Source organism: Stegodyphus dumicola, chromosome 2, assembly GCF_044657685.1.
Source record: "Stegodyphus dumicola isolate Sdum_Otavi_A_Nest chromosome 2, ASM4465768v1".
Classification (NCBI taxonomy): domain Eukaryota; kingdom Metazoa; phylum Arthropoda; class Arachnida; order Araneae; family Eresidae; genus Stegodyphus; species Stegodyphus dumicola.
The window spans coordinates 277,082,206-277,108,541 of NC_140769.1; the positions used below are offsets into that span (position 1 = coordinate 277,082,206).

The 26,336-nt window shown below is 29.0% G+C and overlaps 2 protein-coding genes across 3 annotated transcripts in view; one reads left to right on the forward strand and one right to left on the reverse strand.

Moving 5' to 3' along the window:
- The window catches only part of LOC118186044 (uncharacterized), a 219,857-nt gene extending 204,634 nt beyond the window's left edge, over nucleotides 1-15,223 (forward strand). The window contains exons 51-55 of one of the 2 annotated variants that reach the window (XM_085812188.1): nucleotides 2,818-3,114; nucleotides 4,464-4,665; nucleotides 7,745-7,950; nucleotides 12,679-12,792; nucleotides 14,317-15,223. In XM_085812188.1, coding sequence (XP_085668314.1) covers nucleotides 2,818-3,114; nucleotides 4,464-4,665; nucleotides 7,745-7,950; nucleotides 12,679-12,792; nucleotides 14,317-14,342 — 845 coding nt within the window. In that variant the 3' untranslated portion in view covers nucleotides 14,343-15,223. Of the gene's footprint in view, nucleotides 1-2,817; nucleotides 3,115-4,463; nucleotides 4,666-7,744; nucleotides 7,951-12,678; nucleotides 14,018-14,316 lie in introns of those variants that run through there. The other variant, XM_085812187.1, reaches the window with a different exon arrangement.
- A 235-nt stretch (nucleotides 15,224-15,458) lies between these two features.
- The window catches only part of LOC118186045 (outer mitochondrial transmembrane helix translocase-like), a 52,227-nt gene continuing 41,349 nt past the window's right edge, over nucleotides 15,459-26,336 (reverse strand). Inside the window, exons 7-10 of the mRNA XM_035356030.2 lie at nucleotides 20,128-20,324; nucleotides 16,506-16,556; nucleotides 16,208-16,356; nucleotides 15,459-15,618 (exon numbers count right to left, since the gene is read on the reverse strand). Coding sequence (XP_035211921.1) covers nucleotides 15,480-15,618; nucleotides 16,208-16,356; nucleotides 16,506-16,556; nucleotides 20,128-20,324 — 536 coding nt within the window. The 3' untranslated portion in view covers nucleotides 15,459-15,479. The remainder of the gene's footprint in view (nucleotides 15,619-16,207; nucleotides 16,357-16,505; nucleotides 16,557-20,127; nucleotides 20,325-26,336) is intronic.

Consider the following 26,336-nt stretch of genomic DNA (forward strand, 5'->3'; position numbering starts at 1 on the left):
AGAGTTCAAGCCATTATGAATTTATAATGTAAAACTATAATGTCTCTTCAAATGCTTTATTGCTTTACGTTGGTCTTCATTCGATAAATAAAGTTCATTAAAAGTATTATGCCCCAAAAGGTACATAATTTGGAAATAATTTAACTAATTTAATCTCATTATTAAAAAAATCAAGTAATTAATTTTTTTAAATAATGAGATAGTTGATTAAAGGGAATATTGAATGTAATATTTGTAACATATGCAAAAATTAGTTTAAAGCTCCCAATTCTTATTATAAAATTATTTAGTTAAATAATAGTTAGCTGATTATTGTTTTTAAATGTATGCTTTATGGCATTTTTTTTTTTAAATGCAAGAAACCACACTTCATCATTACACCAAATATTATTTGCAGTTTCAAATAAAAAAAAATGGGGGCATAAAAGGAAATTATCTAATGGAAAAATAAAATATTAAACAGGCACATGCAGAAATCAACAAAGACAAAAAAGAAGCCATGGATAATGAAACTGAACATATGTCTCTGTTGAGAGTACATGTTCAGTTTCATTAGCTACATTTGTGAAATTTCATAAAGTGAAACAAATTTTTTTAATTAAATAAATAAAGTGCATTTGAAAAGCACTCCCAATATAGTCCTAAAATAATTTGAATAAAAAGTGAAGAAATGTAATCCATTGTTACCAAGGTTTAATCCTACGTAAACAGAACCTGATTAAGACAGTCTGGTACTATCTTAGGTGTAGTGTCCTTCTGAGGGCCCCCAAATCCTCATTTCCATGAGAGAAAAAACGGGATTTCGATGGGTCGTAGAATGATTTCGCCATCCTGGTTTGGGCTTTGAGGGCCTATATGCAGTAATCAGGCTTCTAGGGATAAATCTCAGTGAGTGTGAACTTAATTAAAATTGACCAAATGGAGAATAAACACAAATATGCTTAATAATATAGTACAGTCAAAAGTCGTTAATTCGGACACCCATAATCCGGAATGATCTATAATCCGGACCTCAAAGCTAAAAACTTTCTGCGCATGCGCCACGTTGGCACATGCGCACAGGTGTTTTACGCGTGTGCGTAAGACCTTGACTACTGCGCATATGCGTGTGCGCAAGTGCAGAATACGTTTTCGCCTGCGCGTTTTATGTATAACGGACGTTGTAAGCTCTAATTATCTATTTCAGTTAATGTTGCAGATTGCGTTGTTCCTTAATCTTGGAATTGGATCAGGCTTATTATTTTTTGCAGACTGTAAGAGCAATTTTATAAAAGTAAACTTGAACTTTCGATTATGTCAAATAGAATTTCCGATGCTGGAACTTCCAAAGGATCTACAAAACGAAAGTATGTTTCGATGTCCAACAAACAAAAAGTGGAATTGCTGCAAAAAATGGATAAAGACATGAAGAATGTGGACAGAGAGGTTAGTGAAAACGAAAAAATTTCGATTGACAAGTTAGTCGATATTTTCGGCACAGCAATTAACGGGACTTGAATAGCGGAACTTTGTAACTGAACAAGAAATTATGTCTTTTTATAGAATTAAAGAAAAAGTATTATCACATAAAATGAAGCAACTTAAACAACTTACATTGAGAGAAATGTTTAATAAAGTAAACAAATAAATATTAAGCTTTTTTTTTTTGTAAATTTTGATATCCTTTATATCATAATTGCTCTTTATTTCATAAATTACGGTTTCATATTTTTAATTTTATAATTTCTGCATGCCATCTTACGAGATTTAAACTGATGATCTATAATCCGGAAAAATCGATAATCCGGATTCGCCGAAGTCCCGACGAGTCCGGATTAACGACTTATGACTGTATTACAAAGAATTTATAGAAAAATTATAATTTAACAGAAAATATGAAAAAAGGAAAACTAATAAACATATTCTATTTTGTAGATGTGTATACTCACACATCAGAATGGAAAAAAAATAGTAACAGAATTTTTTTTAATTATTATTTTAGTTTTCTACATAATAAAATAGCAATAAATCAATTTAACCAATTTATTATAGAAAGGGTTCGATAATACAGACACGTATAACGCTGCAGTGCTTACATCCACTACCTTTGAGGTATGAAAAGTGATGCATCAAAAGATAATAACTTTCTAAATACAGGTCAAATATTCGTCCAATTTAAAGATACTATGTATTTCTTATATTGTGATTCACTGATTTTTGTTCTAAAAATGATTAACACTGCTGAGCTACATTGTCAAAAACGGTTCCACCACGCCACCAAATTTTAATTAATTGTAAAATAAAAGTACAAAAAAGTATTTATGCCAAAGATATTGAATTTAGATAAGTTTAAATTGCTGTATTAATTATATGAGTTATGTCGTAGTCATTTTTTTGCAATAAAATGTTGTATGACAGTGCCAACTACGAGTATACTCGTATATAAATCTCCCGAATTGCACCAAATTCTTGTGTAAGTGTTCCACCCCCCTCAAATCCCCAAAGACAGATACCTTCACAGAACATGAAAATACTATGAGTTTGATGTGGCTTGGGAAAAACATTCTACGAGTTAACTCGTAGCTGGGGCCTTAACACAAAATTCAACCAACGAGATAACTCGTAGTTGGCAGCGAACATGTTACCACTACTTACTTTTTAAAGAAAAAATATACAAACTTGCATTCTTTAATGACAAACATGACAAATGACAGTAAGGAAAATCTAGATTTGGGCAAAAAAATATTATGGACGGCACTGTTTGTAATTAATCTTTGAATTACATAGTTGAATTAAAAACGCAGTTCAGAATTTGATCAATTTTATGAAATATTTCAGAATTATGTAGTCCTGGCTTTTATATGGACAGCAGTAGGCACTGCGTGGAGTGTCCGAAAGGAAGTTATATGGATCATGAACAGCAGGAATCGGAGTGCAGACCCTGTCCGCAAGATACAACCACAGCTGCTAATGGATCAACATCAGAATTAGACTGCACAAATCCTTGTCTGGTAGATGGCCAGATGCGCCTTTGCCAAGCGAATGCATTCTGTGTATTTAGAGAAGATATCGATTCCTTTGCTTGTGAATGCCAACCAAAGTATCGTTTAGAAAACAGGACAGGCGAGTGTGTCTGTAAGTATTTATAAAAAGATTCCACACTTTCTAACACTAGTATCTTAAATTTTACTTTCATCCAAATATACATGTTAATTTATAGTTATATACTAATGTACATAGAACTTCCATAAAATGACTATGTGGTTTCAAATGATTTTGATCCTTTGAAATCACCTTAGAAAGTAACGTAATCAGTGATGTCCAAATCTTATTGAATTTATGGTCAGAAATATTAATAATTTTTACAAGTAATCACTACAAGTATTCTGATATTTCTGAGAAAGAAATATAATAATTCTAAATATTAAATTAATGTAGTGATGAATTCGATACATAAAATTAAATATAATTTGCTACAAAAAAACTAGCATATTTGCCAGTTGTATTAAATCTACTCCACCTCCAAGAAAAAAGCTTTAAAAGAATCAAGAGACACATTATGCAGAATTATAGAATGATAGCAAATTTAGGAAATATAGCAAAAACAAGCATAAAAGTCTAAATATACTTATGGAGCTGTTTTTCTAAGCTATATTTTACTGAATTAATAAATAAATCTATATCAACAAGCATTATGTAAAAATAGCCTCTATTATGTTACATAAGATTCTGTAAAACTGTTTTTTAAAAAGTATTGCGATTATAAGAGTAGCAGTGTTTTAAAAGCTGTGCATTAAAGCTTTAAATTAAGTGCATATATTAAAGACTACATTATCCACTTTTTAACTATGGAAAAAGTATACTATAATGTAATAAAAAATTTTTAATAAACAAGCCATAAGCTGATTATGTGCCCTTTTGTTTTTAATTTGTTTAAAAGAGCATTAAAATTAAAATTCATTTAAATGTTTTTAAATTCAAGGACTGAGAGTAAACTGCATGTTCATTCTCATTAAGTCATAATTTATTATGAGCTAGGTCTTAACATGATATCACTTACTGCATGTTTGTCATATTTCTTACTGTAATGAAGTTACTGCAAATATTGATTGTATATTTATTAATATTGATGCTATTAAATATTGTTCTTTGTAGTTTATTAATAAAAACTGTTGCCTGAAGGTTACTGATAAAATTTTATTATGAATATTATTTCTTTTAATTAATATGTTTTTTGATCAATAATATGGTTTCTTTTATCAGAATGGATATAAATGACACCGAATAGACTTTTAATACTTAATTTTTTTAATTAATGAAACCAATAGCAATAAAAAATGACTGCAAATGTAATGACTTTGAAAGTTTAACTAAAAATTACATCACTTATAATATTTGATATTCACAATAGTATGGCATTATACTAGTTCTGACTTCTAAAGTTTTATTAAACTTACTGGTATTACACAAATATTTTTTTTCAGCTGTATGTGAAAGTTATTGTGTAAACGGAGGAACCTGTGAAGTGAATCCAGAAACACATGAACCTACCTGCCACTGTGTTACAAATTTCCACGGAAACAGATGTGAAAGCAAAGCTGAGTTTGTATATATTGCGGGTGGAATAGCTGGTGCAGTTATATTCATTATTCTTCTAGTACTTCTCATTTGGATGATATGTGTGAGGTAAGGCAATACTTAAAAATACTACTTGTTTTTTAATGTTTAATTAATGAAATTCCAATTCAAAGTGAAAATTTATTCAGTAGAAACTTCTTATTGTATGAATTATTGAAAATTCATTTGGAAAAAGATTTTAACCTATACAGTACAAAGTCCAACATCCGGACTCGTCGGGACTTCGGCGATTCCGGATTATATATCATCAGTTTAAATCTGGTAAGATGGCATGCAGAAATGATAAAATTTAAAATATGAAACCATAATTTATGAAGTAAAGGACAATTATGATCTAAAGGGTATCAAAATTTACAAAAAAAAAAGCTTAATATTTATTTGATTACGTTATTAAAGATTTCTTTCAATGTAAGTTGTTTAAATTGCTTCGTTTTTTTGTGCTAATACTTTCTCTTTAATTCTAAAAACAGACATAATTTCTCATTTAGTTACAAAGTTCCGCTGTTCAAGTTCTGTAATTGCTGTGTCGAGAATACTGACTAACTTGTCAATCGAAATTTTTTCGTTTTCAATAACCTCTCTGTCACTTTCTTCACTATCGGAAGTGCGCATGGGTAAACGCTTTACGCGCATTAAAAGTGCATGCGTAAGTTTGTGGCTTTGAGGTTCAGATTATAGATCATTCTGAATAATGGACGTCCGGATTACGGACTTTGTACTGTATTAATTTATACTATTTTGTGAATTACGGTGGAACCTCAATTATCCGAGATAACGGACTGTAATCGCTTCAAATAATCAAAAACTCTGTTAATTGAAACTAAATTAAAAATCACATGCAGATTGTGAAGTTTTGAATGTTTCTTATGTGTGTTTTTATGAGACTATTTCCTTTTCTTTTTGAAAAGTACATTAATCTTTTTTATGGTAATTTTAAAATTCAATCAAAATTTTATTAGTAGTTAGTTATTTTTGTATAGTTTTCAATTTATAGCGTTTATATATTTTTGAATTTTTGCTGCATTTCATGTGTGCACGATTGGACTTTAAAACAAGTCTTAAAATTTAATATTCCATTTCTACTTAATTTACAGTTTTCATTACGTACTAAGAATTCCTTTACCCAAAAAAAAAAGGGGGAAAAACTTCATAAGAGTATGTTTTTGATTTTTTAAAGAACCCATAATTTAAATGATAAAAATCAGGGACTTTCAACTATCAGAAATTTTTAGTAATATTCCCTAGCAAGTCTAAAGGAGTTTCTAATAGTTGTATTAAAAAAATGATATAATATATATATATATATATAAATTAAATCCTCCCCTTTTGTATTTTAAATTTTAATTTAAAAAATTTAATCTGAAATTAGTTATTTTCACACGCATTCTTGTTTTTGAATTACATTTCTTTCAACCTATCCTAGAACTAATGATTTATTTTCACAATTTGAACTGCTTTTAACACTGGATTTTCGTTTTGTAAGTCCTTTTTCCACTTTGCATGTTGTTTAAGTATTTAATATATATAATAGTTAAACCAAAATTAGAACATGAAAGGATTAACATCTAACAAGAAATACACAAATAGAACAGCCAAAAAATTTTCAACAAAACCACACTTCTGAATTATATCTAGATGACTGTATTCTTAAACATTTCAAAATACAATTTAAAAGAAAATGCCAATTAAGATAATTTAAATAAAATTAAACAAAGTGTTCTGTTCTAAAATGTAACCAAGTGATTTTTTTTTTTTTTTTTTTTTTTTGTAAAGATGTTTTTAATGTAATTAATCATCAAGATATAATGTACTCCGATGTGATGCAAAATAATTGAAAAATAAACATTATAATAATTCTTGTGTAAAAAGTGGGAAAAGCATTGCGTAAAAGTAACATCTAAACCAAAGATAAAACATTACAGGTCAAAATTTTTAAGGAAATTAATTTTAGAAAAGTAAAAATTTCTTTAATAAAAGTGCAATAAAACTTCCAACTTAAGGAAAAACGGAAGGCTTATAGCCTGAAATAGAAAAAAAGAGTAAATATAAATAAAAAAAAGAGGCAATATGCCTAAAATTTAAAATAAATGTTTTTACTCTAGAAGTCTTCCTTATGTTTATTTTTCAATTATTTTCTGTCATGTCGAAGCACATTATAACTCTATGATTAATTAAATTAAAAACATCTTTATAAAAAATTCCGAAGTTTAAGAGCACTTTAAATTTTAATTATCTTAATTGCCATTTTTTAAAATTTTTATTTTTAAATGTGTAAATTCACAATCATATAGATTATATTTAATTGAAATTTTTTCAACTGCTCTTTGGAAAAGATCAGGAAATTTTCAACATTTTCTTTTACCAATTTTATTATAATTTATTAAATTTTGTTTCAATCTCTATTCATGTATTTTCTGTTTGAATATCAACCTTTCATGATCTAATTAAAGTATTCTCTCTTGATTGGTTAATTAATTTTATAGCATACTGCATGACTTTAATAGGTTATCTTAGTTTGAAATGTCTCAGCTTTTGTTTATATATATAATTAGTTTATATTAAATTTATATATATAATTATTTATATTAAATTTATAATATGTATGCTTTGTTTTTTATTACTTATTCAATACATAATCATATCCATCATTGACTTGCTTATGCCATGAATAACAAAACCATATTTTGTTTGACTAAAATGATATTTGGACTGAATGCTCAGAATTTATCACTTGAAGAACATTAGCCATAAAAAATGCACAAGGGAGAAGAATAATGTACTGAAGAAGATAAAAAATTTACACTAAAAATACTTTTTTTTTATGGAAAACAAAAAGGAGATTGTATTTCAGAATTCACATACACAGCTAATATTTTAAAAAATCTACATGACCTTATTCTTTCTTTATATTTATCTACATTTTTAGCACTGACTAAGTATGCAGATGAATATATATCAGGATGGATTTTTTTCATATTTATCAACATTATTTGTGTTAGTATTATATTCAGAATGTGCTCTTTTTTTTTTTTAATCGATGATATGCTCAGAAAAGAAAGTGATATTATTTTGAATAGCAAATGTCAAACATTTTACGTAGCTTCATATGTTTTCACATTTTTTACAGATCTACAGCACGAAAAAATCTACCTAAAAAAATGCCAGAACCAGCTATGGATCTTAGCAGTTCACAGACAAATTTCTATTATGGGGCTCCAGCACCATATGCTGAAAGTATAGCACCATCGCATCACAGTACTTATGCTCATTATTATGATGACGATGACGATGGCTGGGAAATGCCCAATTTCTACAATGAGACGTATATGAAAGGTAAAAATACTTTAAAAAAACATTAAGTATGTTATACCCCTCTCCTAACTATTGCAATCCTATCTGTGACAATTATTCTGTAGATAAAACTTATTAATTGTGGAACAAATTTAATTTTTAAGTCATTATATAAATTACATATTTTAAGCAGATTTTTATGCCTTGTAGTACTTTTATACTATCAAAGTGTAAAATATTTTTAGTGCAGTTGATCTAGTTCTCCTTATAGCAAATTAAAAGGCAATAATAAATGCTATTAATTTCCATATAAAAGCTGAATTTTATCTCTGCAAAAAATACCTCACATTTGCACAGAAATAGCTGTAATCTATGAAATTCTGGTCCCTTTTATATGCATTGTCATGGACAATTTTTAATAGCTTATGATAATTTTATTTCATTATGTAAATATAACAGAATAATAAATGTATACAGTAATCCCTTGCATTGTCATCAAGACATTGCGCGCATGGCAAAATCGCATTCCACAAAGTTCATTTCATATGGAAAAAATGGGTTAGGTATAGTTGAGATTAAAAAAGTGCATGTAATTTATACAAACTTAAATATTATTGTAATTAAAAGGGAATATAAAACAAGTGTTCGTTGAAAGGATTTCTACTAATGCTTAAAAAGTAGATATTTAATGCAATTACTTTTTTGAATAACTTTAGGTTAATTTTTTTAACTAAACTTTTGTTTGTTTTTGTTCACAGTAAGGAGCAAAAAGATTGTCAGTATCTCTCATAAATTGCTCTCTTCATATAAGTCAATATCCATTACAAAATCAGACAATTCTTGCATCTTTTTGAACAATTTATGTAACTTCTTGTAAGTTAAAGGTTCTGTATCTTCTTCACTATCACTACTGGTGGTTAGGACCATCCAATTTTTCATTTGCCATTTCATGATCATCATTCTCGACTAATTCTTTGCTTTCTTCTTCTTCCATATCTCAAAATCATTTGTCACTAATTTCTTTTCTAATTTGTATGGTTTCGTGGGCTTCATTTTCAGCTGATGGAAATTCTTCATAACTGTTGACAACTTCTGGCCAGCAGTGCTTTAATTGCAAAGATGTAAACATGCCTGACGTTAAATGTTTTTATGATTCCTCAATATATTTGGTGGAAAGAATAGAAATTTTGCATTTGGATGCAACTTTGTGAGGGCTTTAGAGCTATGCCCTAGAGCACAATCAAGAATTAGGACAACTTTAAGTCTTGGTCTTTAGTAACTAGTAGAATAAATATATATGTTATAATTTCAAAGAATTGAAATTCATATGCATGAATTAAAAAAAAAAGTTCCATGCCATAGATGTTATTTCTTGTAGATTGAAAGTGTTTTATGCATATTTTCTAGCAATTAATGTATAATTATTCGTAGTCAGACAGATGACCAGAGTAAATGAAAAAGATAATGAGTGTAATATTTTCAGCATCAAAGAGACGGCAAAACATCAATATTTAGGAAAGTAAAATTTTTATTTTATTTACAAATATCTATACACACATGCTATAAATAGGAGAAACTAAAACTGTGCATTTAGAAAAGCTGTAACACCATCACCACTGAAATCAGTGTCATTTCTTGTTTAAAAAATGCATAATATTAAGTTAAAGTTATTGCTTCTTTGCCTTTCTTAAATGAGAATTTTTAATATGAATTTAGAAGTATAATGGTTTTGTTTGCACTGTTGTTGTTTGAAATGCATTTAACAGTGACCCGTCAAAATAAGCCATGACTAAACCCCGAAGTAATAGTTGAGCCTAGTTATATAATTATATAAAATTAATAATATTAAAATACATTAGTAAATATTATTAAAAATGATTCTGACAGTTGAAAATATTTATTAAAAATGCATTTTAAAAACTGTATATGGACATATCGGTAGAAATTTTAAATGGGGTTTGGCAATTCTCTATAAGCTTAAAGGGTTCCGTTCCTTACCACATTCTTTACAAAATTATATTTCATAGGTTTGTTTCATCTGGGACACTGCATAAATAAAAGTGCAAGAACTGAATTTGGCAGAAGCTTATGTAAATAATGAAAATGTGCGTGTTTATGTAAAAATGTTGTTAGCGTCGAGTTTTGTACCAGTACATGATGTTATCAGAGTATTTGAAGAATTAACTGAAAATTGCCCAAACAAACTAGACTCCATTATCGATTACTGGGAAGATACATATATAGGATGAAAAAGATGCAACCGCCAAACACAACCACGATTTTCAATCTATATGTGGAATGTTCATGAGCACATTGTCAATACAGCATTAAAGCCTGTAGATTACCATCATCCATCTCTCTACAAACTCATTCATCATTTCTGAAAATAGCAATATATGGTGAAAATCTGCTCTACATGCCTTGCTGCAGGTATTCGCAACACAGACGCTAGCAAAACTAAGTATGCACAACCTGAATCGACGCCTGGAAGTATTAGTGGGAAATTATGCAAATATGCACTTTCCTTCTTTGTTTCACAGAATCTTGTAATTTTTGTAAAGAATATGGTAAGAAACTGAAACCTTTTAAAGACCTTGTAGAGAATTAGCAAATTGCATTTAGAATTTCTATTAATATATCCATATAAAATTTTTAAAATGTGTTTTTTAATAAATATTTTTAACTGTCAAAATTCATTTTTTTTAAATTATTAATTTTGTACAATTATAAAACTAAACAAAACTTTCTTGACCGTGGACCCCGGGTGCATGAGCATATGCCCTGGACAAGTGGTCAGTTTGTCACAAGATTCCGGTGTTTAGCCCTCAAACGAACTTGGTACTCATTTTATTGACCCACTCAAGGAATGAAGGGCTGAGTCGACCTTGCCCAGCCCGGGGATTGAACCCCGGACCACTGGACATTGGGCCTAATTATATAACTAGGTTTAGCTATTATTTTGGGGGTATTTGTCAAAGTTATATTCTTGGGACTGTTTAGTTGTGGGCTATTTTGACGGGGTACAGCATTTAACAATTTTTTTAATGTTTTTTTATTATAAAAATTGCTCTGAACTGCTTTGTATAAAAATTTCACAGCTTACTATGAATAAGTTCTTAAAAGTATTTTTTAAATCTTTATTAACTGCTATATGATACTTCTAAATAAAGTTGTAAAATGCAAACAAAATAAAAGCATGATGTCTGTTAAAAAAACTTTTTTTACACCTCTTTGGTGTTTAAAATATCATAACCTCTGTGAAACTAGTGAATGAATTGCATCTTTTACTTTAATACAGTCAAAAGTCGTTAATTCGGACACCCATAATCCGGACCTCGAAGCTAAAAACTTTCTGCGCATGCGCCGCGTTGACACATGCGCATAGGCGTTTACGCGTGCGCGTAAGACCTCTTATGACTGTGCATTTGCGTGTGCGCAAGCGCAGAATATGTTTTCGCGTGCGCGTTTTATGTATAACGGACGGTATAAGCTAAAATTATCTAATTATCTATTTCAGTTAATGTTGATGATTGCGTTGTTCCGTAATTTTCGAATTGGATCCGGCTTATTATTTTTTGCAGACTGTAAGAGCAATACTATAAAAGTAACTTGAACTTTCGATTATGTCAAATAGAATTTCCGAATCTGGAGCTCCCAAAGGATCGTACATAACGAAAGAATGCTTCGATGTCCATCAAACAAAAAGAGGAATTGCTGCAAAAAATGGATAAAGACATGAAGAATGTGACAGAGAGGTTAGTGAAAACTAAAAAATTTCGATTGACAAGTTAGTCGGTATTCTCGGCACAGCAATTAACGGGACTTGAACGGCGGAACTTTGTAACTGAACAAGAAATTATGTCTGTTTATAGAATTAAAGAGAAAGTATTATCACATAAAACGAAGCAACTTAAACAACTTACATTGAAAGAAATGTTTAATAAACATTAAGCTTTTTTTATAAATTTTGATACCCTTTAGATCATAATTGTTCTTTATTTCATAAATTACGGTTTCATATTTTTAATTTTAGAATTTCTGCATGCCATCTTACGCGATTTAAACTGATGATCTATAATCCGGAAGTGCCGAAGTCCCGACGAGTCTGGTTTAAAGACTTTTGACTGTAATACTAATTTTGTAGATTTGGAAAAATTGCTTCCTTTGCATAAAATCTCTATTTGTAAGAGACTCTTCAAGGGCATGTTAAAAACTCAGTTTTATGTTCTTGTAATTTGACTTTTTCACTTTTAGAATTTAATAAGGGTTTGATTTAATACTTCAAATTGTACATTTTATATATCACATTTATGTATAATCCTTGGAGAATATTGTGCTTTATATAAAACTATAAAAAGACTCATACACTTTCTACTTTGGTAAAAAGTATTTAAATCCCTTTTATAAAAACTGCATAGAAATAAATGCACTCTGGCAGCTGGGTTCTGTAGTCAAACCTTAAAAGGTCATTGTTCTCTAGCCCTTTCATATCGCAGGGGCCAATTAGCATACACAGCTTCTATCATAGAAACATATAATTAAAAACTAATAATTCTACAGCAAAATGTAAGAAACAAAAACACCTAATAATTCTGGATGTGCAAGAAGTTTATGACCCTAAACTTCGAGAGTCCAAGGAAGCTGGCTTAAACTGGTTGACTCGATCTTTTTCTATGAAATTAAACTTTGTAATTGAATAAATCTGAAGCTATCATAATAAGAATCACAGATTTATACAATAAATTTAAATATTTATTTTTCTTATTATAGACAGCTTACATCATGGTAAAGGCAATAGTCTAGCACGCAGCAATGCATCCATCTATGGAAACAAGGAGGATTTGTACGATAGATTAAGGCGGCATCAATATCAGGGCAAAAAAGGTAAGAATTTCTTCTGTAATAAATTGTGTTTAATTTATAATTTGGTTCCTCTATTCATTAACATAATCATGATCAGACTAGCTGAACAATGATTTACAAATTTTTAGTATTCATATTTATAGTGTTAAAAACGATATAGCTGGATAAATCAAAATTGTAGACGATGAAAGAAAATCTGAAGTTTTTATTATGAAATGTTGGGTCAATTTTGAGCACAACTCTATTTGTAAATTTTATATAAATTTCATGATGAAGAATAATTAATTTTGACTGCAGTGCTGTGAAATATAAACTGACAACAGAAAATAAAAGAATGCAGTTTCTTGACTAAGGACATCAATAGCCGGGTTAAGTTTTTTATTTTAGCAGGTTTCATTTACCAATGAAGACATAATATACAGTAGAGTCCCGCAAACTCGACATAACGTTGACCGAGAGACTGTCGAGTTTTACAGAATAAGGAGTGGGTTTTCCAAACATCTTTTAATATTTAAACCTTTGATGCCTGCAATATTATTTTTATAATGTTTTAACTAAAAAACTTTAGAAATCTAATATCCTAGAGACAAATGATATATCGGTTTAAAAAAAAAAAAAAAAAAAATCTACTCTTGCCCATTGATCTGTGGATGGTGGTTGCACTGTGAAGACTTTGAAACTTATTGAGGCAATAATTATATATAAATTTTTTACATTATTTTACAAATTAAATTGTCAGAAAAATATTTACTGTGTGTAATATTTCCTCTGTTTGGCCTAGATAGAGAGATATCTGAAAGGTTCCTAAAGATATCTTTAGAACTTTCAGATATCTTTAAATATATCTGTTCCTTAGAGATATCTGAAAGGTTCCTAAAAAGTTGTAAAAAGTTGTCGAGTTACATGGAATGTTGAGTTTGTGGGGACTCTACCGTATTACTTAAAATAGAGTATCTCAAAAAATCTCATTAAACTTAAATCAGACATTGAATAAATGTAACAGAATCACCATTAAGTTATAGACCAATAAATAACAGTTCAGAGCAAGCATTTTTTATACATGTAGTTAAATTTTTCACATGAAATCCAATTATCAATTTTTATCTGATTATTATTGTATATAAGTGACTATGATAGTATTATAGGATATTAACCCTCTCAGCAGCAACCCATTTAAAGCTACTCATGAAATGCTATATTTACATAAAACTATTACCTAGCACTTATTACATTTACACATTTGTATATATTTTCAAATTCTATATTAGATTGCATAGTATTATATTGTTACTATTTCTATACTACTTATCGAGTTCATTTGTACAATATCGTGCTTTTGTAATCTACAGATGTGGTGAAAATTTTCTAGATCATTAAAAAACATTTGAGCAAAATATTTTAAGAAAGAAGGTAATGTATACAAATTATGACGAAGCATCAAGAAACCATGCAGCTCAGAGGGTTAAATATTTCAATAGATGTATAATGTAATACATGTGCATACATTTAATTTTAAAATTAAATACTGTTTTAATACTTTTACAGATAGTGACAGTGAAGATCAAGGCTAATAATTTATGTTATAAATATATGAACTTAAGTAACAACATTTAATACCATATTTTCTCCAAGCAAGAGACTGGCCACAGAAATGAACAGCTCAAGCACACTGCCAAAGTGACTTGGAACTTGGGTGTAAAGAAATACTAGTATGGGAACTAAAAATGATGTATTTTTTGTAAAGATAGAAATATTTTTATATACATAATTTTCTATTTATTTCAATATTTATTTGCCAGTTTGAAATGCCTGCCATTTGAATGAATTTGCCTTTTGTTTTTATAACCCAGATAATTTAGTTAAATTTGACTAGTTCAAAATAGTGTTTGTAAACTGCTCTTGTAAACACAGTGATGATTATTTAAGATATGTGTTTACAGGAAATGCAGTTTACAAAAATGTGATTTAATATCATTTACTATTTATTGTATATAGTTAATCATCATCATCATCTCATCAGTTTATCATCCACAGGAGGACTTATTAAAGGCATGATTTTCATTTACAGGCAATGGTTATTTTTGAAATACAATTTTATTTCTGTCTTAAGTTTTATTGGTGAACTTAATATTTTTAGAATCAAGTTAATTTAAGAAAAGCAGAACAGAAAATTAATTCTGAAGACAAACGTTAAGAAAGATGCTCAAATTCTAAGATATTTAGTTAACATCAGCTTTTAGAGTGATTACACAATTAAAGCTAGTCATTATATGCTTCTGTACCCAAAGTTCAGTTTCATATCCTCATACTTATATAACCAGATGTTTATTAATTTCTTTTGTAATTAAATGTTCAACAATTTGAAATACTGTTATAAATAGAAGGCTGTATTATGTTAATTGGCAATTATTCAATTTGTGGGATATTCATAAAATAAAATGTTTATAACTGATTTGTTTTGGGTGTATAATTTTTACATTCATCTAATTTTAACAGTAATGTAAGTTTTTCATTATTTTATTGTAACTTTAAAATATGTACAACAGATCTGGTATAGCTCTATAAAATTTATACTAAGTGTGGCAATAAGAAATATTTGTTAAGCATAACCTTATCTACACCTGAAGGAAATGTCCACACATCCAGATATCTAGGCAAAACTTGGATATATTTAAAAAGAAAACTAGTTAAGTTTTTTAAGGTTTATTTTAATCTAAATCTGGAATTTTAGGTTTCGCTTTGAAACCTGTATGATATTTTGAATCTTTCATTCTTGACAAAGCACTTGAAAAATCTTCCATACTTATAGGGCGTAGTGCGTCATGGTACACTTCTGAATCCGATGGACTGTAAAGCAAAATATAGTTATATTATACATCATTCAATGTATACTAAATTTAAAGAGAAAATGATTAATTTCCTCTTTAAATTTCTGTTTATTTTTGCTAATGAAAAAGAAACATCAGTAAATACAATAAAGTGTAGTAATAGGTAATAAAGAGTTGCATAACAGTTTTAACTTTATTACAATAATAAGTAATCAAATAAATTTTGAAAAATTATTGAAGATAAAGGCAAGAAAATTAAAATATTAAAAAGCTTGAGAATTAGTATATCTATAACTTACACTAATATTTATTATTTTTATAGTTAATTTGATCGAACTATTAAGAATTTAAGGTCCCCCCCCCATTTTAAAACTATAAACACTTTGTGTATTATTTTCTAAGTATAAAAAATCTACAATTAAAAATTACTATAAAAGTTGTGGCATTATGATTTAAAACAGTTACATTTATCAAATATAAAAGTTGACAAGTTTAACTTGCACTGTATACAGGGACATGCATTGACCTTCTTGCCTCAAATGAAAAAAGTACCTAATATCAATTTAAAAATTCTTATAAGTCCAGATAATTATCCAATTAATATTTACCTGTCACCTAATGCTTCTGCTTTAATTTCTTCTTTACAATAATCTCTTACTCTGTACAATGCAGCATTACGACATAACTCTCTGAGATCACTTCCAGAGAATCCATCCGTCAACATGGCTATTTCATCCACATTTACTTCATCTGAAACCTATTAAAACACACATAGTTGATACAATATGAATAAATATAAATCATAATACACATATATATAGAGAGAGAAAGATATAGAGAGTGAATGTCTATCTGTGACGAAAATTCGAATATATAAATAATAGAAGCAACTGACACTCAGCTTACCATTTCATTTTCTAACACAAGCTTCAAAATTCCACTCCTTTGCTTCTGGTTCTGCAAATATTATACACAATGGATATATATTATAAATAAGAATTAACATTTGGATAAATTATATCTTATATGCAATTTTTTGAATTAAACAATGCTAACTAGAGAAAAACAATTTTATCTTAAAATCTACAAAATTACTTCCACAAAACAAGAATAATTTTAGAAGTAGACATATCATGTCACTTCAGTTTCCTGATTGTTTTGAGAAACCTAAATAATTACACTCCCCTTCCCTACAAATTAACTGAAATAAAAAAAAGCAAACTTGCATGTTATGCTATAAAAGTTACAGTAACAGCATACATTATTTCAAAAATAATAAACAATCCACAGCTTACAAAAAACATTTACCTTTCATGAAAACCACTATTTTTTCATTAAAAACTGTATTAAGAGCAAAAATTTATAAGATATTTATTTTAACGAAAACTTAAAATTGAAGGGCTAGCAGCAAGATGAGCCCTGCTCCACATTTTAAAATTTGCAAAAATTTTTTTAAAAATTTCAAAAATTCATTTTTTAACTTATATTTTAAATGTTTGACCTCATTAAAAGTGCTAATATATAAATATATTTTTGCTCCTCATTTCTTGTTGCTTGTAAAATAAATTATGAAAGGAATAGTACCTATAAAGCATAAAACTAGCAAACAGAAGTTTTACTGATTCACCGTGTTGCTAGTGTTCATTTCCGACTCTTCGTGGAGGTATAGATATTTAGAAAGTACCACACAATTTCACATTCATGCAAAACTTATGCTTAAATGCCAATACATTTTTTATAGAATGTAAACCAATAAATGTTATAAAATTCATAATTAGAATTGTATTTCATATAGCAACTAAAATTAAATAATATTTTGCACCAATGATGTGCTGCACTTTATTTATTTTAATATTTATGGTTACTATACTAATACAAAATTATAAGGATATATATAACCATGGTTACAACAGAAAACCTGCTTAAAGTAATTTTATACACATAAATTGAAAAAAAGGTACAACTAGAATTCAGCTCTTTTAAAAAATGGGGGGGGGAGAAAAAGAGGTGAGATCATATCACACAGAATACAAATTTATGAGACAAAAATTTTTAATACCAAATCAATTAAATTATGCTTCATAAAAGTAGCATTATTACTAAATTAAATATAACAGCTGACTTACACTTTACTAAACATTAGATGTGGCAACTCTGTACTAGGTTTCTGTGAAATTTATACATTAACATTTCTGAACCCATGATTGGAAAGCCATCAGCATTTAGACATGCCAAGTGGGAACACATCATACATTTTATCATGCAAATGAAGAAAAATGCTGATGCGTAAATTTACCAGAAATGTGAATGAATTTTGTGCTAAATTGAGAAGAGAAGCACAAGGGAAAAAAGCTTGGATTTGCTCAAGATGCAGAGGTTTCTGCCTCCAAGACAATGCTGCTGTAGCATTGGCAATTCTGTCTAAAGTTAATGGGCAGGATTAGAACACCATAACTGATAAACTTGAAATAAGAAAAAAACGAAATGTTTTTGTTCTGCATGGGAACACTATTTCAAAAAGAACTCCATATTGACTTTAATTCACTTTATAATACATGATTCAGGTTAATGAACTATTTATAAAATGATTCTTATGTAAAATATGTTATAAAATTTATAATATCCAATTAATTAATGTTATTTGGCTAATGTCATAAAAGTGTAATTTAAGACTTGGGGGAAAAAAAAAAAAAAAACCTGTTGGTTTGGTTTGGTTTATTTTATTATGGCAAAGCCTCAAGAGCCATCTGGATAAGAGGAGGGATGCCTTTGTGGAGGACTTTCTAAAGGAAACTAGCTTGTATACACATTACACATGGGAAAAACCATGAAAATGCACCCATGCAGCCAGTTCTTTCACAGGATTTGAGATTCAGACCGAGCTACCAGTGTTAGTGATTTTACTACTCGGCCGCTGGTGGGCCCTGTTCAAAGAAGAAGAATTTATTTATTAAAGCACTTTTAAATGTGATAAATGTAAAAATTAATAATTATTGTATATATTACTGTGTGGATAAACTTGGTAATATATGATTAAAACAAAATTAAATACAAACATTAACTGATTGAATTATAAGGTGTTTCTCCCACCTTCTTAGCCAGCCTTTGTGGTGTGGTGGTCTGCAGTTCGATTCCTGGCAAAGGCATTGTTATTTTTTCATCCTTCCTGCTTCTAAATAACATAATGTCTCTACAACTTATGATGAAAATCAATAGGGGTGAGGGACTGGAAGTAGCACAATTAAGTTTCATTAATTGCTCGCAAAAGCATGGAAAAAGGTTCTCTTCGAGTGAGGAAATTAAAAAATGCTACAGCTGCAGTGTTAAAATGTGTATCGCAAAACAATCTAATTAACATTTTTGAATCATTCATGAAACACTATAAAATATAGAATTCAATATGAAGGACTCTATTTTGAAAAGCAGAAAGAAAAAATACAATACACAGCCTGCTGATTTATTTGAGTTTGAATAAAAAAAGATTAATTTTAAAAACATTTTAATCCTATGTATTCACAGGATCATAAATCTTAACTGCTGAGCTTAATACGTGTATATATATATATATATATATATATATATATATATATATACATATAGAAAAATTCTTAATATATATATATATATTTTGCGAGCATCCTTTTAAAATATTTTGTGCGTTAAAATTTATTAATTTTTTCTCACCCTTTTGATTTTGAAGTTATCTCGTTTTGTAATTTTTACATTTAGTTTTTACGTGATAGCTTTTACTTCTTTAGTATTGTTTGATGTTGTTACATGATGTTACATTTTTGCTCAGGAACTACAGTTTTATTTTAGCATTAGCTTTTAAACATTCTTTTTGTTTAAAAAAATTTTGCAGCTCAATGCACAAAATTCTTGACCACTAAGGTCTCTCTAGTTCATGTTACCTTTCTACTTATATATATATATATATAAATTTTCTATGCAGATTTTTAAGACAGGAGACTGAAATTACCATTTAAAATTCTAATTTGAATTCTGACTAATTTTTTTTTTTTTCCCCACATTTATGGTTTTAATTGATTTTGTGTTCCTTGGAGATGGTATATGGAAAGTTTTCTTATTATAAATTATGAATTTATTTTTAATATGTATATATATAATTATAACAAAATTCTTTTGAAAACAAATTATAAACATGCCTAGTATTTTTGTGCATTAAGCCGCAGAAAAATTATCATTAAAGACATAAAGTAAGAAATTTAGAACTAATATTTGACACAAGCCAGAAATTGAAATTCATGATTAATAAATTTCATATAATCATATAAATGCAACAAAGAATTTAAGAATGTTAAAACATTTCAAACAAGCAAAACCCCACTTTAAAAAATTAATGAAATTTAAAGAAATATGAACAAAAACAGAAGAGAAATTTAATCAACCTCAATACCACTTTATCAGAGGGGAGGGACATTGAAATTAATTGAAATCTTTCTTCTACAAATATATATATACACAAAACAGCACAGGAATTTTAACAATGGCAGCAATTATATCTTACCGGAAGACCAATGTGAAACATTGAAGGCATTCGACGCAAAATAGCTCTATCAACATCCTGAGGTCTATTTGTAGCTCCCATGACAATGACTTGACACTCTGGATCTGTGATGAGACCATCCCATAAGCTCATAAACTGTGCTTTCATCATAGCAGTCGCTTCATGATCATACGTATCTCGTGAACGAAGAAATGAATCTGACAAAATAAATTTTCAATTTTAAGCAGAAATAATTACATAAAGCATGCATTATTTAGAACATATGGGTGAACAATTAAAGGAAATGATTCAATAAAAGCGGAAAAAAAAATTAATATAAATAATATATATGAAGCAGTATTTTCATAGAAAAAAGCAGCCTAACTTATTTTATATTCAAGCTACAAAATGAAATTACTTCCAAGCCTTTGAAAATTTCTTCGTGAGCTTGTATATTTAAACTTTTAATAAGATACATTTTGATGACCTCCGAGATCATGTGACTTATGTACAGCTAATGCAAATAAGCAATATAGATGACCTCAGAGATCACATGACTTATGTATAGCTAATATAAACAAACCATTCCTCCTCTTCTTCTCTTGTGGAATGCATCTTATTCAAATCGAAGTTAAAATAACATTGCAAATAATGATTATTCGAGGTGCTAAGGCAATAAGAATCAGCAAATTATTCATAAATTTGCAAGACTAGCTTCGAAGGTTAAATTATAGAACCTTCTTCTTTAACTGCAGAAGTACACATGATGAAAGAGAAACTTGTACTCAGGTGAATAACAATGAAAGGAAGGAATTCAAGCTGATGCCATCTACTGGAAGAAAATGAGGGGGGGAAAAAACTATTAAATAATTTTCTTAAAAGGTGAGAGTAAAGACGAACTGGAATTGGGATCTTTATCTAGAATTGAAAGATTTTTAAGAATCTGAAATGCCTCTAGAAAATCTAATTTGCTAACAGAAGATGTTTTTTGAATAGTTTTGATTGTGGAAAAATAGAAAATGTGATTTTTCTGACCATCAGTGTTGAACAGAGCATTTACATGCTTCTTTTCACCTAACATATGCCCCATACCCCTTAGTGGGAAATTTTAAGGCTGTCCTGGGTTGATCAATATAAATTAAACTACACTGGCAAGGAATCCAGTATATACCCCAGAATTCATAACCAGAATGAGGTTTTCATGTATGGAACACTGAAATTTTTTGACAGAAGAAAAAGTGACCTGAAAATAGACTTTCTGTAAAATGTGTGCAAATTTATAGCTAATTGATGGACAGAAAGGCCTAACATGTGCCTCATGTTCTTTATAGCAAAATTTTAAAGCTCTCTTAGTTTGACCAATGTAAATTAAACAACACTGGCAAGGAATCCTGTAAATGCACCAAGAATTTATATCCAGAATGAGGTTCTTAAGTATGGAACTTGGAATTTTATTGATAGGAGAATAAATTACCCAAAAGTTAAATTTCTGTAAAATACACACAATTTTATAGCTAATTGATGGAAAGACAGGAATGACAACAGAATTCTTGTAATCTTCTAAAACAAGAATGTGCTTTTTGGTGTGCTGAGACGAGAATTTTTTAACTGCTTGGTTAATACTGTTGGGTGAAAAGCCTCTGTCAACAGTGGCAGTTTTTAAGTAGTTTAGTTCTTGACCAAAAGCCGAATTGGAGAAACAAACTTGAAATGCTTAGAAAAAGAAGGAATTAAAATGCAACTAACTTCTGTTTAGTTGAATGACATGATTTGAACTGTGGTGTAAGGCAAACAGATGAAGGTTTTTGGATATGTTGTGTGTGACCAATATGTCAAGGAGCAGAAGGAAATTTGATATCTCAAGTTTAAAAGTAAATAACAGGATTAATGGAATTCATTATTGAAAGAACTTTTTTTCATCAATAGATGGCACCAGCAGCTTGACTTCTAATCCCTAACTACTATTGCCTGAGTTCATGCTTATTTTTCATCATTTGCACTTATGCAGCTGAAGAAGCATGTTCTATATTTTAACTTCAAAACTAGTCCTGCACATTTATATGAACATTCTGCAGATTCTTCTTGTCTTAGCATCTCTAATAACCTTAATTTAGAGTTTAGAAACATAAAAATATTTAATTTATTCCAGGCACAGATGCAAAAAGTATAGAAATTCTTATTTATACTTTAACTGCTTTCAAAAACTGTGTTAGACAAAATAAAATTATTCATTCTCACATATTAAAGCATTAATAACTTAAACACTGAATGCAAAAATAGAAATTAAATACCAGTCTGGCTGAAAGCATAAACAGAGCTGATTATATGTTTGTTTTATCCACCCATTTTATTTTCAATGTAAAACCTGATATTATGGAGACTGCAGAATGAATAAAGAAGTTTAAAACTTACAAAAGAGTCTTTCAGCAATAAAGTGAACAACACTTTATAGATTTTTGAAAAAATGCTCATCACATGAACCAATTTCTGGCAAATTTTATTATGTGACATAGTTGTTTTTTTAAAAAAAAAATTAAACAATAAGCATACTTTTAAAGCACACTGCAGATGATTCAGAAGTTTGACGTAATAAGAAACACACAGTAAAAATCTCTGCACTAAATAAATTTTGCAATAAAGTTTTAAAAGGGAAAAACTGATAATGAAACCGAACGATGTGGCAATGGAATACAAAATAAAATATCTGAAGAAACTTAAGTAAAGAAAATCCAAATCATGATGAAAATGAAAAGAGCTGATAATTCATAATTGATATAAATGATTTTAGATATCAAATTTTTAATGATGATTATCTGCTCAAGGTCTGGATCATATTACCAGTTCAAGATGAACACAGCTTCAAGAAAGATGAAACAATTGTTATGATAATGATCCACTGATATAAACCTTGAAATGCTCAGAAACAGCTATGAAGCAGAACATAGCAGCAAGACCTTAACTGCCTTCAAACATTAAACATCTTTGCCTAAAACAGAATTCATGATATAGATATAAGTTCATAAATTTTACATTGCCTATTAAATTATTTTAACTGGAATAATTCCAATGCATTCAGATGTCAGTCTTCTATTAGATATATAACTATAATTAAAAATAATTAAAATATATTAGTATAATAAAATTATTAATTATTGCCTCATACAAGCAAATACTGCAACCAGAATCATTCTGATCATAATTCATCTCACTGTCTACCAAACACAGCATCATTTAAATACCTAATAATCATAATAGGTTTCAAAATCTGATTAAAACTCATTACACATAAGCCAAAGACAATGCATTCAGAATCAAGAAACAGCTTACTATTTTCTTAGATAGATGAAAATGAAACCTACAGATGAGATTGAACAGCATTTCAAGAAAACAAAATTCACTGAAATTATAAATTACTTAATGCATGAACTATAGTTATGTAATAACCTCAGTAATGTAATTAATCAATTAAGTATTTTAATGCAAATAAATAACACATTTTACAAGCAAAGAAAAATATTAGCATAAAACTTTTTTTTTTTTTTTAACCACATCTAAGGTTTACGTATTGATGGATATAAATAATCTGACTTGCTGTAGTACATGCACTCGAGTGAATACAATGTCACATATTTTCTTAGCTGCTTGCAGCCAAAGGTATGCAAGACAGTCGCATGATTGATCCAATGACAAAGACTTGAAACAACAAAAATGATAATTTGAGAAAATCCACAGAGAAAATTTGATAATGGAGAAAACTACAATAATAGAACTGAATTATTAACTGCAGTTAAAAAATTCTCATCTCAACACACCAAAAGGCACACTCTTGTTTTAGGAGATTATAAAAATTCTGTTGTTAGTCCCTTCTTTCCATCAATTAGCTATAAAGTTGCCCGTATTTTGCAGAAATTTCACTTTCGGGTCGTTTATTCTCCCATCAATAAAATTCCGAGTTCCATACTCAAGGACCCCATTCCAGAAATGAATTCCTGGGGTATTTACAGGATTTCTTGCCAGTGTGGTTTAATTTACATTGGCCAAACTAAGAGAGCCTTAAAATTTTGCGTTAAGGAACATGAGGCATATTTTAGAAAAAAGGAAACACAGAAGTCTTTTGTTGCCCAAAATTGTTGGTCCGAAAACTACACTTTCAATTTTTCTGCTGCCAAAATTATTCAAAAAACATTTTCCATTAATGATATATTTAATGGTGAACTGGATTTTCTAGAGCCATTTCACATTAAAAAAAAAAAAAAATCTTTCTGTTCTAGTTAACAACCCTAATTCCAATTCATCTTTGCTTTCAGCCTTTAAAGAAATTACGTTTTAGTTCTGGTTTCATCAACAGATGGCGCCAGTAGCTTATCTCCTGTCCAGGCTTTTTATCGTATCATTACGCTTTGTTGTTTGACTTCTAAATTAATATTTGTTCAGCGTGTTATTGTATCTTAACCTATTTCATGTTAACATCTAAAAGATAAAAAATTAACTAAAACTGGTAGATTGCATACTACATAATTACTGGAAACACTGTAAGAAGATTTTGGGAGAAATTTATAGTAACAGAAGCTAACTGCTATGTTGGAGGGCTCCGTTCGAATCTCAGAGAAGGCATGGATGTTTGCGAATGTATAGTGTCTGTGTGGCATGGGGACACTCTACATATGAGGCGAGCCAAAAGTCCTCTTTAGAGGTTAATGGTACAGGGGTAGTGTACCTTTGAGGTTCTCTGCATAAAAATTGGAGGCGGAACTGAGCAAAGTCACATGTAACACATATGAGCATACTGTCAAATATGTGGTGCTCCAGGTCCTTGCCAATGACCGGCACAATCTTGCACTCCTTGCCATGATGATGATGAATTTTGAAGGCTTGTTCTGATGTTACTGTCACACAAGTGAGGAAACTCACATCAACAACACTAATTGCTATGTAAATCAGATTATGAATGCTGAATGCTGAAAAGTCTTCCAATTTCCACAAAATTTGAAAAGAACTGGAAAAATATTAACAGAGAGAAATATTCTTTCTACAATTTTTAGAGAATTTACTTCAAGCAGAAGTTCAATGTAAATTATTTCCCATGTGTTTATGACATGAACTCAATGAATGAAATGCAAAGCAAGTGGCTAATTTTCTCAGGAACTATGTTTTTAAACCAGATTAAGGAAATAAAATTATACTTGGGGAAGTTAGCATAGTCTGTATCGAGTGAAAAATAGAATGAATTATACGAGTTTCAAATAGCTAAAAGGAGAGCATTAAGAAGAAGAAACAAAGCGTGTTCAATAACTTAGCATTTTTTCTAAACTGCTTGCACTAAAAAACAAGTTTCTGTCTAATGTTATTTACTGCCAATATTCAAGCCAAGTATTTAAATTACGGAAAGCATACATATTTACAGTATTTAAGCATACAATAACTAAAAATACTGCAAGACTATTTTTTTTTTTTTTAATTTCAAATACAGTGTATCTGAAATTTTAAATTATGATATTAATCCCTTAAATCCTCCAAGATACTTTAGCCCATAAAGTAAATGATACTTTATGAAATATGACAGGTTTCATTTTTTCATAACTAAAATTAGAAGTATGAAGAATATGATAAAAGTAAATATATCTCATAATGCACTTTTAATAAGTTTTATTTATATTATTAAGTATGCATATTTTCAAGCAATAACATAAAAAGGGAATAATGTAAAAAAAAAAAAAGGAAAATGTAGAATATAAAGAATGATTACATACATACATACACACACACACACAAGGTTTTTGAAGTTCAGTCACTTTTAAACTTTTGGGGGGAATGTAAGTTAACATTTTATTATTAAGTATACATATTTTCAAACAATAATATAAAAAGGGGGATATACAATATAGAAAAGAATGAATACATACACACATACTCATATTACCAAAAAACGTTTTTGAAGTTCATACTTTTAAAAAATTAAAACTTAAAATTAAAATAGTATCAGTGGAAATCGGTAACTTATTTCAAGTAGATGCCATCTTTAATGTAGCTATCAAACTGAAACACAGCTGAATCTGAATTTCAAAGATTCAATATAATTTAAACAATATATTGAAAGAGATTTTAATCATCATGTTTTAAGAAAATGTTAAATGCTCTTCTTTTAACACAATTTTATTAGGAATTTTTTTAAAAGCACGACAGCATCAGAGAATAAAATCTGTAAAATTTCATCCTCCATTTTCAATGCC